Here is a 16,298-nt window from a genome sequence, read left to right on the forward strand (position 1 = left end):
AGCATTACCCTGGTAATTGAACTTTCAGAAGATATTGTCACCTTTGAGCCCTGGTGGTGTGTTGGGTCAAGAACTGCCCATCTTTCTCCCATGTTCTGGTGGATTTGAATCTTTGACCTTGGGGTTAGCAGCCCAACAGGCAGCCCATTCTAACACCAGGCTTCCTGGTCTGATAGAGACTTCTGAAACCCCCAAGACCATAGCTTTCAAGTACCCTTTGAACTTAGAGTAGAACTCACCCCCATGTCTCAACTTTCAAACAATGTGGATTTTTGTTTGTTTGCTATGTGCTGTCAAGTTGGTATCAACTTATAGCTGACCCTCCAGTGGTTTTTCAGAGGCTGTAAATTGCACAGGAGGAGATTGCCCATCATTTAACCACAAAGCAGCTGGTAGATTCGAACCACCTGCCTTTGGGTTGGCAGCACAGTTCCTTAACCAATAGGTGACCAGAATTCCCTTAGCAAACAGTAGACAGGCCTGTCAGGTTATCAGTAGCACAAAGAAGGCTCTCACATCTTCGAATAACCAGGCCTTTAAGGTCAGAAGAACAGCATCTGTCCAAGGATAAAGGGATTCCTTGGTCAAAGATTGTTCAGAGTAACAGTTCATGAAGCCTTTCCAATTCGCCCAACAAAATGTTCTCATCTTGTTTTGCTGTTTAACAATGTTTGGTGGAGGAGATCTGTTGCTGTGCTAGAGAACAGGGAGTGGGAGGGTCGGATAGCTCCTGGTTCTCATCGCGTCCACCTCCTCCTCAAGTAGCTGTCCTTCCCTCTCTAGCCGTCTTGTTCCTACTCCACCCTGCCTCTCTCCTACCTGCCATAGAGCTCTAACCTGATGGCTTGAATCCAACTTTTGAGCTATTTTGAGATTAATTTCATTAAGTTGGTGTCATGAAATTATCAATCTGTGACATATTCTGAGAGGCTTAACTATACAAGATTTAGGAAACTCATTGGCTTATTGGCCTCGTTTGAGTCACTTGTCTAACAGTTAACATTGGCTTGGTATTTTCTACTCTTCTGAATGAGTCATAATCGTTGATCATTCATTTCTTTGGAAGAGGTAGATTGAGCACATATTTCAACCCTTGTGTGGTTGGTTTTTATCTTGACCTGCTTTAATCTTGAGTTGTTTACTCAGGACAGTACATTCCTCTGTACTGTTGCTATCACGTTGATGTAGACTTGAACAGCTTTATATATCAGATCAGAACGTGATCTCGTCTTCTGCCATCTTGATTTTTAGTATGGGTTTGTGTTGTTTTTTTTTTTCTCTTGGTGGTGTTTACCATCAAGTCAGGAGATTGCCCCTCCTTCTCCAGCACAGCATCTGGTAGATTTGAACCATGCACCTTCAGGATTGCAGTGCAACTTCTCACCACTAAGCCACTAGAGCTTCCTGATTTTTTAGTATATTTGAGTTGACTGTTGTGGCTATTACATTAGATTCATTGAGGGCTTCCCTTGTTTGGGTAACTTTCTGTTTGGCCTCTGAGCGTCATGTCTAAACATGAATGATTATCAACAAACAAAACTGAGCTGTTGAGTAAGAGTGTGTGTTCAATTATCCAGCTCTATGGACTTCTTGATTAAATCAAAGGGAATGCTTTTGCATATGTTGTTGTTGTTGTTGTTATGTGCTATCACATCGCCTGCGACTCAGAGACCCTATGTACAACAGCTCTAAACCCTGCTCTATCCTATGCCAATCTCACTGTCTCTGACCCATCTACCCCCATTACCCCAGTCAGTTAATCAAACCATCTCATTGAAGGGCTTCCTCTCCTGCACTGTCCCTCCACTCTCCCAAACATGACGTCCCTCTCCAAGGACTGGTCATTCCTTGCAACATGTCCTAAGTATGTCAGATGGAGCTTCAGAATCCTTGCCTCCAAGGAGCACCCTGGCTTCACCCTCTGCAGGATGAACTTGTTTCTTCTCCTAGCTATCCATGACACAGTCAATACTCTTCTCCAGCACCACAGCTCAAAGGCATCAATTCTTCTGTAAATATCTACTTATACGTGTGTTTATAGTCCCTAATTTGATTGTGTTATACTAGCAATTTTAAAAAAAAAATCCAAGTTCATTCTTACACATCACAAGAATATGGAACATGGCCCAGGGAAATGCAGCCTCAATTCCTCACCCATTCTGCTTTGAATTCTACCTCCTCTCCATCAGGTTCTCTTTTGGAAGACAGTAATAGGGATGGGCCACGTGACAGTAAGTGTCAGTCGAGGAAAAACAGCCTTCTGTTTGTTGGCTGGGGTTGATTTCATGGCTTGTTGAGAGCAATTGCTTCAGGTCACTCTTCCTCCCTGAGCAGAGTTCACTGGAATCAAGTGGTATTTAGAAAATGACAGATGGTCCATCACCTCGCAGTCAACACAGGAAATAGAAATCCTTCTCAGGTGGCTGTGAGGCCCGTTGCTACAAGTAAGCTTGGTAGCCATGAGCCAGAGCCACCACTGTGCCTGCTATTAACAGAATTCTGTCCTCCGAGAGCTTTACCAAGCTGCTGAAATGGAAAGGTTTGACACAGAGAAGTCACACGCATGAACATGATTTGCCTTCCTAATTTGCTGTAATTTTGCAAATATTTAAAGTATAAAGTAATTTTATGCATGGACTATATGTTGTTGTTGTTGTGTGCCGTCAAGTCGCTTGCGACTCATAGAGACCCTATGTACAGCAACCCTAAACTCTGCTCTGTCCTGTGCCAATTGCACTGTCTCTGACACACCCATCACTGAATCAATCCACCTCATAGAGGGCCTTCCCCTCCTGCGCTGTCCTTCCACCCTCTCAAGCATGATGTCCTTCTCCAAGGAACGGTCTCTTCTTAGAACATGTCCAAAGTATGTTAGACGGAGCCTCAGAATCCTTGCCTCCAAGGAGCCACCCGGTTTAACCCTTTCCAGGACGAATCTGTTTGTTTTCCTAGCAGTCCATGGTATTCTCAGTACTCTTCTTCAGCACCACAGCTCAAAGGAATCAATTATCCTATCTTCCTTGGTCATTGTCCAACTCTCTGATGTACAACAGCTTCGGGGGGGGGAAATTATTTATATAATTGTGTATATAATAGTATATATGTTGTTTTTGTTGAGTACTGTTGAGTCAGAACCGACATACAGCTGACCCTCCAGCAGGTTTTTAGAGGCAGTAAATTGCCAAGGAGGAGATTGCTGACACGTTTGAACCATGAACTTTGGGGATTCCAGTGTGGATACTTAGCACTAGGCCACCATATGTAGCTATCTAAATAAATAATTCTACATATTACAGGGTTTAATATCAGTAATAGAAAGAGGAATATATACTTTGAATAAACCTGATCTGGGACAACATCTCCCAGTTTAAACTCTTTGGGTTCAGATTAGAGTTGATCTTCAAAAGGAGGGGGCGGGGAGTATTCAATATATAGATTATTTACAAAACGGAAACTGCTAAAACGTATTATCAGTGAAACAAATGAGCACTCAAATCGATATTATTTACAAAATCAAACATGTTGAAAACATAATTGGCGTCAACGCACACGAACACCCTAGCCAGGTACAGCGTAACGAGAGCACAGGGTAACAGAGATGCCGACTAGGAGTAAGTAGAAGTGTCTCTCTTTTCCCTTCGTGAGGGAGCTTTGGTGTGGCGTGCACCATAGGGAGTTGAGCTGCTAATCCCATATGGGCTCCTCTCTCCAGCAGTTCGAATCCACCATCCACCTGGGTCCACCAGGAGCCCCTTGGGAGAAAGATGGGCATTCTCTTTCTATGGAGCTTACAGCCTCCATTCACGGGAGGGCAGCTGCCTGTCGATTTCAACCCCATAGCAGTGAGAGTTTTACTTTGTGAGTAGCTAGACACAAGATCTTGGGAAAAGAATGTCTTTAATCTCCGTTTTCTCGTGAGTGACAGAATGAAGAGTGCCCTGGCCTCTTTCCTGTTCATGGTCATTGGTGGGCCGAGCCTTTGTGGCCGTCACTGTCTGTTCTGAGTGTCTTTTAACCCTGAAGCCGGGGAATATTCTGTTATTCTATAGGGTTTTCGTTGGTTAATTTTAGGACATGAAATACCAAACCTCTTTCCTGGTCCATCTTCATCTGGAAGGCCCCTGAAATCTGTCCGCCACTGGTGACTCTGCTGGTGGTAATAGCTTTAAGCATCATATAGTCAAAATCACACTCAGCACTGTTGAGTGGATTCTAACTATAATGACCCTATAGAACTGTAGTGACCCTGTAGACTTGCTGTCCAGTCAATCCCAACTCCTACACCAAAGTACAGCTGCCGCTTACGAGTTTCCCCAGCTGTCATTTTCATGGAGGTTAACTACCACGTTGTGAAGCAACCACAGCACGACCAACTGGTAGATAGAATCCTAGCCTTCTTTTAAAAAAAGTTAGACATCTAAAATGCTTCCTTGAGGTCCTAGTTTTACCTTTTCCACAGATTTTATGAGAGGCCTTATGAAACTTGACACTTACGTTTCCTGTGTTTTAGATTTTAGCATATGCTGATAAAAGTCATCTGCTCCATTTAAGACAAATTTTCAGAAATCACTTTGTTTACAGAGAAGTCTCTGCTTAGCATGTAGACAGTAAGCATTAACTGTTCTCTGGAAGAGAGCATGAATGATAAACCACCTTTCCAATCACTTTAGGTATTGACTAGAAATTATTCTTGTTTGCAGCGTTTAGCCTCTGTTGGACTGGATGCCAAGAACACGGTCTGCATCTGGGACTGGAGGAAGGGGAGACTGCTGGCCTCGGCCACCGGCCATTCCGACCGGGTAAGACCACCTTGTTGGCTCAGCCATGCAGGCCCCAGGACCCTTGAGGGCTTGTAGAATTGCCTCTCTGACTTCATCTTTTCAAAATTGGCCATTACTGATTTTTCCTAAACATCCCACTTGCGCACTTACTTTTTCTTTCGTTAATTCCTGACTGGCAGCTCATGTGCCGGCATGATGTCATCTGGTGATCACATCCTTTATTTGAGTTGTCCTGCTTTCTAACAGGCAAAACACATCTTTCATATTGGCATTTAGCATCTTTATAAAACCAAAACAGACTCAATTTGAACTTCTGCGTGTACTTTGAACACATTAGTGAAAAAACACAATCATTATTAGAAATTGACCTTCACAAAAGCTAATTACAAGGGTAGACATTCCAATACCAAATGCACGTAAAGACAGCTTCGAGGTTTTTTGTTACACTTGAGGACGCTGGATAGAAATTGTGGCCCAGTTGTCATTGATGCTGAAATCAGTATAATCAGAAATTATAATTCCATGTAGTGTTACCTGCTCGGGTGGGGATGCAGCCAGCATATGGATTTCTGAAACCACGCAGAAGTCTTTTTCCCCAGTGTCCTACAGTACCAAAATCTTTTGATTGCTTTCTTAAGTTTCTACTTTAAGAGTGATTGTGGATGACTCTTAGACGGATGTCTAGTTATCGGGGCACAGTGAAAAGGTCCTGTACCATGAGGTCCTAAAGATGCATTTATGACACTGTCTGTTGCTTAGTGTGAACTTTAATTTGTTTTGTTTTTTTTTTATTAGTAAGTGGCACCTTCATTTTGGAAGCATTATAGTTTTATGCAGGCCCCAGAATTGTTGGACATTTAGATGGATTCTCTTCCAGGATCAAATCCTCAGAATGTCTAGGAGTATCCAGTGATGGGGTGATGTTGGAGAGGCCTGGTACCCCATGCTGGCGCTCAGATTCCACCCCTGAGGATTCTAATTGGTTAACATCAACTTAGTACCTCCTGGGCTGTTTAGGTTGAAAACGTTTCTGATGATTAAGTCCTGGATTTTACTATTCCTGCTAATACTGAGATTCCATAAAACCAATAGTGTATAGAGTGCGTGAGCTCCCCCTGACCACAAAAATGGGCTCGAGACCCAATACACTTGGTTGAGATGCTGCCTCTGGCTCTACTGAGAGCAAAACTTAGAGTATTTTGTCTGTTAGTTTCCACTTCATATTCCTATTGGGGAATAATTTTATATCGTCTCATCTGAATGAGCATGTTGTTGTTGTTGGTGGTGGTGGTGGTATGTGCTGAAGAGTCACCAGCGACTCATAGCGACCCCCTGTACAACAGCTCTGAAGCCTGCCCAGCCCTGAGACAGTCTCACTGATTCCAACACACCTACCCTCATTGCCCCAGTCACTGTGTCAATCCATCTCATCTGGGTTCTTCCTCTCCTGTCCCTCCACCATTCTGAGCATGAGGTCCTTCTCCAAGGACCGGTCCCTCCTGGCCACGTACATGTAATTTTGGACCTGTTACCTTAGCAAAATGTGGAAAAGGGAAAAAACTATTGAATCCTTTAGAGCAATAATAGAACTTTTAAAATAGCTTAATGCAATCACTCTGGCTTGTGTAAAAGGCTTTTGTTGTTGTTGTTGTTGTTACATCTACTGAGTGTCTTCTACCTGTCAGTCTGATTGCAGTGACTCTGCCCTATTGTATTGTGTATTTTAGATGGCTTAGGATTATAAAAAGTGCTAAGCTAATTAGAAGTCTGCACTTTTAAGAGCCTAGAATGTTTTCTTTTTTTTTCCTATATTTTATTAATTTTCATAAACATTTACAGAGATTTTGGGTTTCCATTCATTCCTTGTTTAGAATGTTTTCTTGAAACGCTATAGTTTCGGAAGTTTGTTTTCCCGACTCCATAATCTCTATCACATACTGTTTTGTTCATACCGATGTCACTCTGTATTATCATTAACTGTTTTACTGCAAGCGGAGGATAGAGGTAGATTGACACAGGGACTGTGGCAGGAGTGTCAGGTGTGTCAGAGACAGCAAGACCGCCTCAGGACAGGGCAAGGTTAAGAGTCATCGGTCATAGGGTCACTGTAAGTCATAGGTGACTCGACAACACATAACAGGAACCCCAGCTTTGGGGGTAAAGATCCTCAAGATTATTTTAGTGGCTATAAAACTTCCTTGCTTCCATCTGTGTGGTAAGAGCTTTATAACATTCAAAATGACTTCATATACATGATCCTAACTGGCCTAATGAAAGAAGAAATTCGGACGACACTGAAGGTTCTTTTTATTTTTTTTTAATTTTTTAATTTTATTTTTATTATTTTGTGTGTGTGTGTGTGTACCATCAAATCAGATCTGACTGGTACAGGAGGAGATTTTTCCTCCTTCTCCAGCAGAGCATCTGGTGGATTCGAACCGCATACTTGTAGGATTGCAGTGCAGCTTCTTGCCACTAGGCCACCAGAGCTCGCCTACACTGAAGGTTCTTGTTCACTGAGGCACGGAAGCCCCAGGAATCGATTAAACACCACGTGCAGTGTCTCAATCCCACACGTGCTCAAACACCCAGATGTCTGAGTGCCCCCAGCAGCCAGTGCCAAGAACGTGGTGGGCACCTGGTGACCTGGCTGCATTTGTTTCCATTAAAAAACAAAACCAAAATGGCCAGAAACAGGCAGCCCATGAGTGTGCTGAAAGTATCAAACACGAATCATCTGCACATGTAAGTAAAATCTTGCGGAGGATTGGTGAAAAACAGTGCATCAGCAGGAAGCTAGAACTGGGTCCAGAAGAGGGAGGTCCCTGCTAATGTTATGAGGTGCGGTCACGGTGATTGTGACTCACAGGGACCCTGCGTCCTCCCCGTAGTGGTTGCTGTTTGGGCCTCTTGTTGCTGTCGCTGTGTTAGCCCGTCTTGTCAAGGATCTTCCTGTATTGCGCTGACATTTCATTAAGGCAGAATTAGTACCAGATCAATGCTTCTGCCTCATGCTCAGGGAAAGGGGCGTCTATGATTATTAGAATCTATTGGCTATATTCAACTGTACTTAAATATTAGCTATTTTACTAATTCAGTGAAGCCTTTTATTATTTTCGTTTAAAAAAGCTATCTGCAAAGTGTTTGAGTCTCATACTGGAGAGCTCTAAGGAGTTTGATCAGAATATCCTAAATCATCAAAATGTGCTTGCCTATCGCAGATGGACATGATAAAATAGATGTCAGTTTCTTCTAAGTGAGTTTTGTTACGTCTCCACTCAAGTGTAAGAGCAGTAAATAGACCATGAGCCAGGTGTTTCTCAGGACCAAAGCCTTCATTTTTTCCCTTCTGTGCAGGTAGCATAGTGTTCAAAGTTCTGGTAACTGAATGATGTCTTGAAGAAGGGAAACACTTAAATAACCAACATAGCAACTTCTGTTTCTTAACAGATTTTTGATATTTCCTGGGATCCGTATCAGCCAAACAGAATGGTTAGCTGTGGAGTAAAACACATAAAGGTATGTTTTAGATATTTCTTTCTTTCTTTTATTTTTTTACTTATTTTATTCCCTCACGGGGGAAGGAATTTCCAAGTGTGTGTTTCTTAAATCTGGAGTCTGCTGCTCAGTGTTTCTGAGACTGAAGTGAACATCAGCTGCTGAAAAAGAATCCCTTTCAGAACTGCGCGGTAACCACAGTCCTGGGATGCGCTCCGCAGGCAGCCAGGAGGAAGCTTCATGTTAATTATGTGCCGATCTGATGACTCAGAATGCTTCTAGGATTGCATATTTTAAAGCAATTCAGATTTTCATTTTGTGAATTCAGTTTTTTGCATTATGAGGGACACACACACACACACACACACACACACACAGAGAAACACACACATAAATAGTAGTTTAGGGGCCTTCCAGTTCACTCCAGCTCTAGCAGCCGTGTAAGGACAGACCCTGCCTGATCCTATACCATCATCCTCACCCGGCTGTACGTAAGCCTGTGTCATGCTGTGCTCAGCGTGCAGGTGGCCCATTGCTTTTGAACGATTCTGACTCTGTAGCACAGAATGTAACTGCCCTCCTGGGTTACCACTTGTTGAGGGCTGTCTTCACAGAAACTGACTAGCACTCTGCCACGCTACTCCCTGACCGGCTGGTCGGTTCAGACTGCTAGCCTTGCAGCAGCCCAGTGCTCAGCCATTGGCCCACTGGCTTCTTTTTGATGACAGACCCTTAAATACTAGGCTCTGCCTGTGAATCAGACCCACAAATGCGTCCTTTTGTTGTGTAACACAGAATTAGCATGATCAACATTATTTGTTTTGATGTAGCAGAATTCCTCCTGGGATAAGGACCGTGATCTTCTGTTTAGAAAGTTTTCAGATAATGTAACTTAAAGTATATATAGGTAAAAGATCGTGGGGATGACTTGATCTTGGCTAGTCAAAAACTGGTACATAAATATTCAATGTAAGAAAAGTTGGTTTTATTGCCCTCCAGTCAATCTATCCCATTTACAAGTTTTTAGTTCTGGCCGTAATCTTGTTTGGCTCATTGTTCCAACTTAATGGCAAGGTAGAGCGCTGCACTGTGTAACGACACCTCTCTGTTTCAAATCAACCTTGAGAGAAAGGGCAGTGTCCTCCGCTACAATGCACAGCCCCTGAAAACCCGCTGGAGGGTCAGCTATGAGTCTGCTTCCATTAGGCAACAAAGAGCGAGTGAGCAGTTGGAAAGCATCAACTCAGCTCAGTGCCGCCCAGTCGGAACCAGCTCATAACGGACCCTCCTGCAGGTTTTCAGAGATGGAAACAGAGTTGACTTAATGGGGGAGAAGTGTGATGGTCTTTCTCCTGAGGAGCTCCTGGTGGATTCAAACCAGCACAGACGTGCTGAATTTGGATTAGCAGCTCCTTAATGGTTAGAAAAAAAGACAGACAATAAGATATTGAGGGGAGAAAAGAATATACTTGGCTTATTGATTTACCTGAGAATATTACCAATTTACCCGAGAACATTACAGATCTTTACAAAAGATTGTGAGTCTTGGACAACAGGAGAGATAGACCTTAGTTCTGGACATGAGGTCAGAGAGTACGTAAGTACATCATTTTTCTCCCAAGTCACTGTATGTTTAGTATAAATTCAGTCCAAATCTCTGTGCATTTTGTTGTTACTTGGAAGCATTAGTCCTTAACACTGGACCAATTGGCAGCACCATGAGAGATGGAGAAGAGATTGAGATGGTTAGCAATTTCAGCTTGCTTGCTTCCATAATCAACACTCTTGGCACCAGCAGTCAGGAAATCAAAAGATGACTTGCATTAGGGAGATCTGCTGTCAGGGACCGCTCCAGAGTGCTGAGGAGCAATGATAGCAGTCTAGAGACTAAGGTGCACCTGTTCCAGACCATGGTCTTCACAGTGACTTGCTATGAATCAGAGTGCTGGACAGTGACTAAAGATGACAGAAGAAGAATCAGTGCTTTTGAGTTGTGGTTCTGGAGAAGAGTATTAAACATACCACGGACCACCAGAAGAACAAACATATCTGTGCTGAAGAGGGTGAAACCAAGCTTCACCTCACAGACTGTAGGCATGTTGCCAGGAAGTACAGGTCTTCGGAGAAGGACATCATGCTTGCAGGAGTGGAGGGTCAGTGCAGGAGAAGAAGACCCTGGATGAGTTGGATTGATTCAGGGACTCAGGGAATAGGGGTAGGTGTGTCAGAGACAGAGATATTGGCTCAGGAGAGGGCAGGGTGCAGAGCTATTGCACGTAGGGTCACTATGAATTGTAGGTGATTTTGACAGCACGTAACAATAATGGGAGTAAGAATAATCAAGAACTTTGGGTTGAAAGAGGAGCCCTCATGTCACAGTCTACTACTAACCCAAAGGCTGTGCCTCTCCAGCGGTTCAAATCCACCAGCAGCTCCAAGGAAGAAAGATGCTCCATCTCCTCCAATTGGTATTTCGAGTCTTGGAAACCAGGTAAAAGGTCTCTATGAGTTAAAACTGACTCAACCATGACTTGGGTTGAATTTGAACTCAAAAGAATATGCACCACTCTTTTTCTAAAGCATTTTATGAAGTTATAATGGTTAAAATGGGTAAGAGTAAATAAATCACTCGGGAAGATAGAGGAAAAAAAAACCTTTGAGAATACAAGAGTGTCTATAATATTTGCTCCTGTTGTACATGGTGTCTCGGTGAGCTGTATGCCAACCCAGGAGTAGCTAATAAACAACAAATCAGTGGGCATTGAACACTTTTTTTCTGTTTAAGAGGGGAAGGTCCTATGGTGACTTCAGACCTTACACTAAAATCAATCCGATATGGATCAAACAGTTAACCCGGGACTCTAAAATAGTGGCCAGAATACATACATAAATATTTCAACCATAAGGGATAAGATTAATAGATTAAACTATGTAAGGATTAAGGGAACTCTGGTGGTCGAGTGGATAATGAGTCGCAATACGAACCCAATGGCAGTCAGTTCAAATCCACCAGCTCGTCCACTGGAGAAAGATGGGCAGCTTCCTCCTGTATCATTTACAGCCTCAGAAAACCTGCTGGAGGGTCAGCTATGAGTCAGCTTTGACTTGATGGCACATAACAACAGTGTACAAGGGTTAAAGCCTTCGGCAGAACTCCCTTCCCTTAATAAACAAAACCACAAAGTCGAAATACAAGCAGTAATCAAAGATAACAGGCTGGGTTTTTTGGTACAAGAGCCTTTAGGAAATTTGTAGAGTAAGCAGAGAACATGACCAGACAATTTAAAAAAAGATAAAAATTACTAGTTTAAACAGAAAAGAAAAAAAACCCCAAAACTGTGGCCGCCAGTTCACACACAGTGACTCTTGGTGATCCCGTATGTGTTGGAACTGTCATGGATTTTCAGGGTCTGATTGATTGTACAGAAGTAGATTGTTGCTGTTGTTGTTAGGTGCCATCGAGTCGTAGACGACTCGTAGCGACCGTATGAATGAAAGACCTGAACACTTGTATAACTTTAATCATTACTCCATGTTCATAGAGTTTCTGGAGGCAAGTTATTTTAGAAGTGGATACCACTCCTGCTTCCAAGCTTGTTTTAATTGGGGATTTCCACCAAACACTGTCCACCATGGGTGACCATTATCGCGTTTGACACATCAGTGTCGCACTGTTCAGCTTCACAGCAACCATGAGTTACCTCTGTACAGCAGGTGGACAGACGTGTGGTGGCCCTGGTTAGAGTTGACCTTCTGGCTTAGCATGCTGTTTGCACTGCCCAGAACCCCACAGACGTGGGACAGCATTCCATCTCATGAAACAGTCAAACGTCAGCGTCACTGCTGTCCAGCCTGTTACGTTCTTGACAACCATCCATCCTTCAGGTTTCTGAGGCTGTAAAATCTTTGCAGGTGAAATTGCCCGACTTTCTACCACTTGAGCAGTTTGTGGATTTGAACCGCCAACCTTTTCAGCTAGCAGACCAGCACACCATGCACTTGGCCACCAGGGCTCCTTCGTTAATTATTAAGGAGTGCAAATTTTAAAATACTGACACATATTATAATTTTTTTTCTTAAATCTTGTATGAAATTCAGTGTTGGCAAGGTTGGTAGTGAATAAGCACTCTCAGATGTTGTGATGAGATGTAGTGTTTCAGCTCAAAGACTTGGCAGTAAACAGATTCGTCCTGGAAAGGATTAAACCGGGTGGCTCCTTGGAGGCAAGGATTCTAAGGCTCCATCTAACATACTTTGGACATGTTGCAAGGAGAGACAGGTCCTTGGAGAAGGACATCATGCTTGGGAGGGTGGAAGGACAGCGCAGGAGAGGAAGGCCCTCTATGAGATGGATTGATTCAGTCACTGGGGTAATCAGGATGGGTGTGTTGGACACAGTGCGATTGGCACAGGACAGAGCAGAGTTTAGGGCTCTTATACATAGGGTCGCTATGAGTCACAAGCAACTCGATGGCACATAACAACAACAACACAACGTGAATAGCCTTAAGACTGTGAACCCTCTTGATCTAGTCCTTTAATATCTTGAAATTTATCACAAGGAAATGGTGAAGAGTGTAAACCAAGAACTGCTCTGTTACTGGATTTTATTTATCAAGAGCAAATAAAATCAATCTTGAAACCAACTGATAAAATAATGTGTGATTTTTTATAAGTCATATGTTTGATGAATATTTAATGATACTGGGAAATAGTCAAGATCTGTTTCAAAGGGAGAAGGCAATGGTAAATTTGAGCTTTGCCTTTTTTTTTACTTGAGAATTTTATTTTTGTATGAGAGATAAATTGGAGCGATACCATATTTTAAGCAGTGATCTTTGGGTGGTGTTTTAAATGGGTTTTTAAAAAATTATTTCCTTTGTTTTAAAATTTATTTGCAATGAAAACATTTTACTGCCAAACAAGTAAAACATGGGTGGGGACCCAAGGGAAGAAGAGGGGTAGGAGTGGAGGGGTGAGGATGGTTAGGGGCGAAGCCACAGGGTTGTACAGTTTGGTGGGTGGTGGGAGGGGGTGAAGGAAATGGAAAGGATCTGAGTGAAAAATCAGGGTAATGATGGGCAAGGTTCAATGGTGATTAATTTTATAAAACATAATACATGGGAACGAGTGTATGAAACACAATATGAATCAGAATCGTGTGAAATACAGTGTATACAAACTTTGTGAGCAAACCAATATAAGATAAAATTTTAAAAAAGATTTTTTAAAAAATCTCCTTAAGAGACTGAGTTCGTTCACTCAGCAGGATGCTCTCCATCCTCTTCCTAAGTGATGTAGTAGTTTTGTTTTTAATCGTTGCTTCTGACTGCTGCTTAGTATTTCATTGTGTGAAGGAACCACAATTTCTCAATCCATTCAGTTGTAGTTGGACATTGGGCTGTTTCCAGGTTGTTGTTTTTTTTTAATTTTTTATTTTATTTTATTCTTTTTGTGTGTGTGCCGTCAAATCAGATCTGACAGGAGGAGATTGTTCCTCCTTCTTCAGCAGAGCATCTGGTGGATTTGAACCATGCACCTCTTGTATTGCAGTGCAGCTTCTTGCCACTAGGCCACCAGAGCTCGCCTGTTTCCAGGTTCTTGTGATGGTGAATAGCATTGCCAGGAACATTGGTGTATAGCTCTCCATTTGTATCTCAGTTCTAATTTCCTTAGGGTATATTCCTATTAGTGGAATATGGGGTCTTAGGGAATTTCTGTGTTCAACTTTTTGAAGGAACGCCAAACTGTCTTCCACAGTGCTTGCATCATTTTACAGTCCCACCAACATTTATTATCCTCTTCAACATTCATTACTTGCTGTCATGCTAAACTTTGCCACTGCTCCTGGGGTGAGATGGTATCTCATTGTGGTTTTGATTTGAATCTCTCTTATTGCCAGTGACTTTGAGCATTTCTTCATATGTCTGTTGTCTTCCTCTCTGAAGTCTTTCCATGTCTTTTGTCTGTTTTGTAATTGGCTTATCAGTCTTTTTCTTCTGAAGGCCCAGGAGTATTCTGTAAACTTTTATTATGAGACCCTTGTCTGAGCTTCAAAGGATCTGAGCTGTGATATTCCAAGATGATTGATGTTTTCATCAGCATAGTATCTCTCTTAATTTTTCAAAGAGAATCAATATTTTGAAATATGTTGGTCACCAAATTACATATATCTATTAAAAAATAATAATAATAAAATTCTGTTAAGAGTGTATATTTAATCTGCCAGCATGAATTTCTTATCAGCCTCTGTGGTATAGTGGCCACACTTAGTTGTTCTTTTAGCCAGAAGCAAAGAAGCGTGGAAGCTTAGGATGAGTGGTTGTCATTGTTATGTGCCATCAAGTCCACCCCAACTCTTAGTGACCCTGTGACTTACCGATCTGACCATTGTCCAGTTCCCCACCATCCTGTCTCTGCCAACCTCAACCCCATTGTGGCGGTCAGTGTGTCAGCTCATGTCATTAAATATCATCCTGCTTCACAGACTTTTCCAAGCACAGTGTCATTTTCCAAGGACTCATGCCTCTTGGCAACAAGCTCAGAGTATAGGAGATGGTGTTTCACCATCCTTGACCCTAAGAAGCATCCTGGTTGTACATCTTTTAGGACGGACTTCTTGATTCTTCTTGGAAGAATATTCAGTATTAGAAACTCCACAATTGAGAAGCATCTATGTTGTGTGGGTGTTCTGTATTCATTGTCAAGCTTTCATTTGCATATGAAGCAACTGGGCAATACTTTGGCTTGAATCAGGTGCACCTTAGTCTTCAAACTGACCTCATTGCTCATCAGCCCTTAAAAAGGTCCTTGACGGCAGGTTTCCCCAGTACATTCTCATCCTTGGATTTCTTGACAGCTGTTTCCGTGGGTGTTAATTGTGGATTCAAGTAAAGTGAAATATTTTACAACTTCTGTATTTTTTTCCCATCTACAATGATGTTGTCTGTTGGTCCCATGGTGAGGACTTGTGTTTTCTTGATGTCAGATGTAATCCACGCTGAACGCTGTAGTCTTTGATCTTCTCCAGTACATGTTCCAACTTGTCTTCACTTTCTACAAGCAAGGTTGTGTCATCTACACAGTGCAATTTGTTGATGAGTCTTCATCCAATCTCAATGATATTTTCTTCATATAATTGAGCTTCTCAAATTTTTTGCTCAACATACAGACTGAATAGCTATGGGGAAGGGTACAGCCCTGACACGCGCTGTTCCTGATTGTAAATCAAGCCCTGCCCCCTTGTTCTACTTCGTCTAAGTCTGTGTGCAGGTATCGCATGCAGGTATTTGAAATGCCAGTGGCTTCCTTTCCAGCATCACACCCCGATGTGAGCTGCCCCAGGATGGCAAGCTGACAGGTGAGTGGCGGGGGTGATTTCCGTGACGCTGTGGCTCCTCTCTACGGGTGGGGCTGTGGCTTCAACCTGCTCCTTCAGCCCACAGCGAGGAAGTCAAGGCTTAGCTGTGCTGATTTGACTCTGAACATTGATTCTGGAATCCTCTACCCGACTCTGGGCAACTGATAAAATCTCCCTGAGGATTAAGTACTTTCTCTCCCCAAAAACATGTGGGAAATCACTACTTCCCAAATTTATGAAGAAAGGTACAGTTACATCAAACAGCATATGGAGCTGGCTGGGGCGCGTTTTTCTTTTCCAAGCAGCTCCGCTGTGCCTCAGGCCACCCTGTGCGTGTGGGAGAACGCTCCCGCAGGGGTTCAAGGCTGTGGTCTTTTGGAAGCATCAAGGGTGCTTTTGGTTGTGAATCACCAGCCTTTCAGTTACTGATAAAGGACTTAATAGGGGCACCCAACCCCTGAAACAAACCAAGCAATCAAACCCACAGCTGTTCAGTCATTTCAAAACTCATAGCAGTCTCGCATTGTGTTTCTGACTTTATTCTTTATCCTCAGTCTCCCCTAAAGTACCTGGTGGATTCGAACTTCTGAGCACATGTAAGGTATTACGCCACCAGTGCTTAATCCTGGGGACTCAAACAATGTTAATTTCTTTTTTTA

General features: G+C 42.7%; 1 protein-coding gene across 1 annotated transcript in view; it reads left to right on the forward strand.

Moving 5' to 3' along the window:
• Positions 1 to 16,298, forward strand: part of EML6 (echinoderm microtubule associated protein like 6) — a 308,568-nt gene that overhangs the window by 120,912 nt on the left and 171,358 nt on the right. The window contains exons 3-4 of the mRNA XM_006880926.1: positions 4,701 to 4,799; positions 8,232 to 8,300. Of these exons, the coding sequence (XP_006880988.1) occupies positions 4,701 to 4,799; positions 8,232 to 8,300 (168 nt within the window). The remainder of the gene's footprint in view (positions 1 to 4,700; positions 4,800 to 8,231; positions 8,301 to 16,298) is intronic.

This window comes from Elephantulus edwardii, unplaced genomic scaffold (assembly GCF_000299155.1).
Source record: "Elephantulus edwardii isolate Elephantulus edwardi_28Jun2011 unplaced genomic scaffold, EleEdw1.0 scaffold00011, whole genome shotgun sequence".
NCBI lineage: Eukaryota > Metazoa > Chordata > Mammalia > Macroscelidea > Macroscelididae > Elephantulus > Elephantulus edwardii.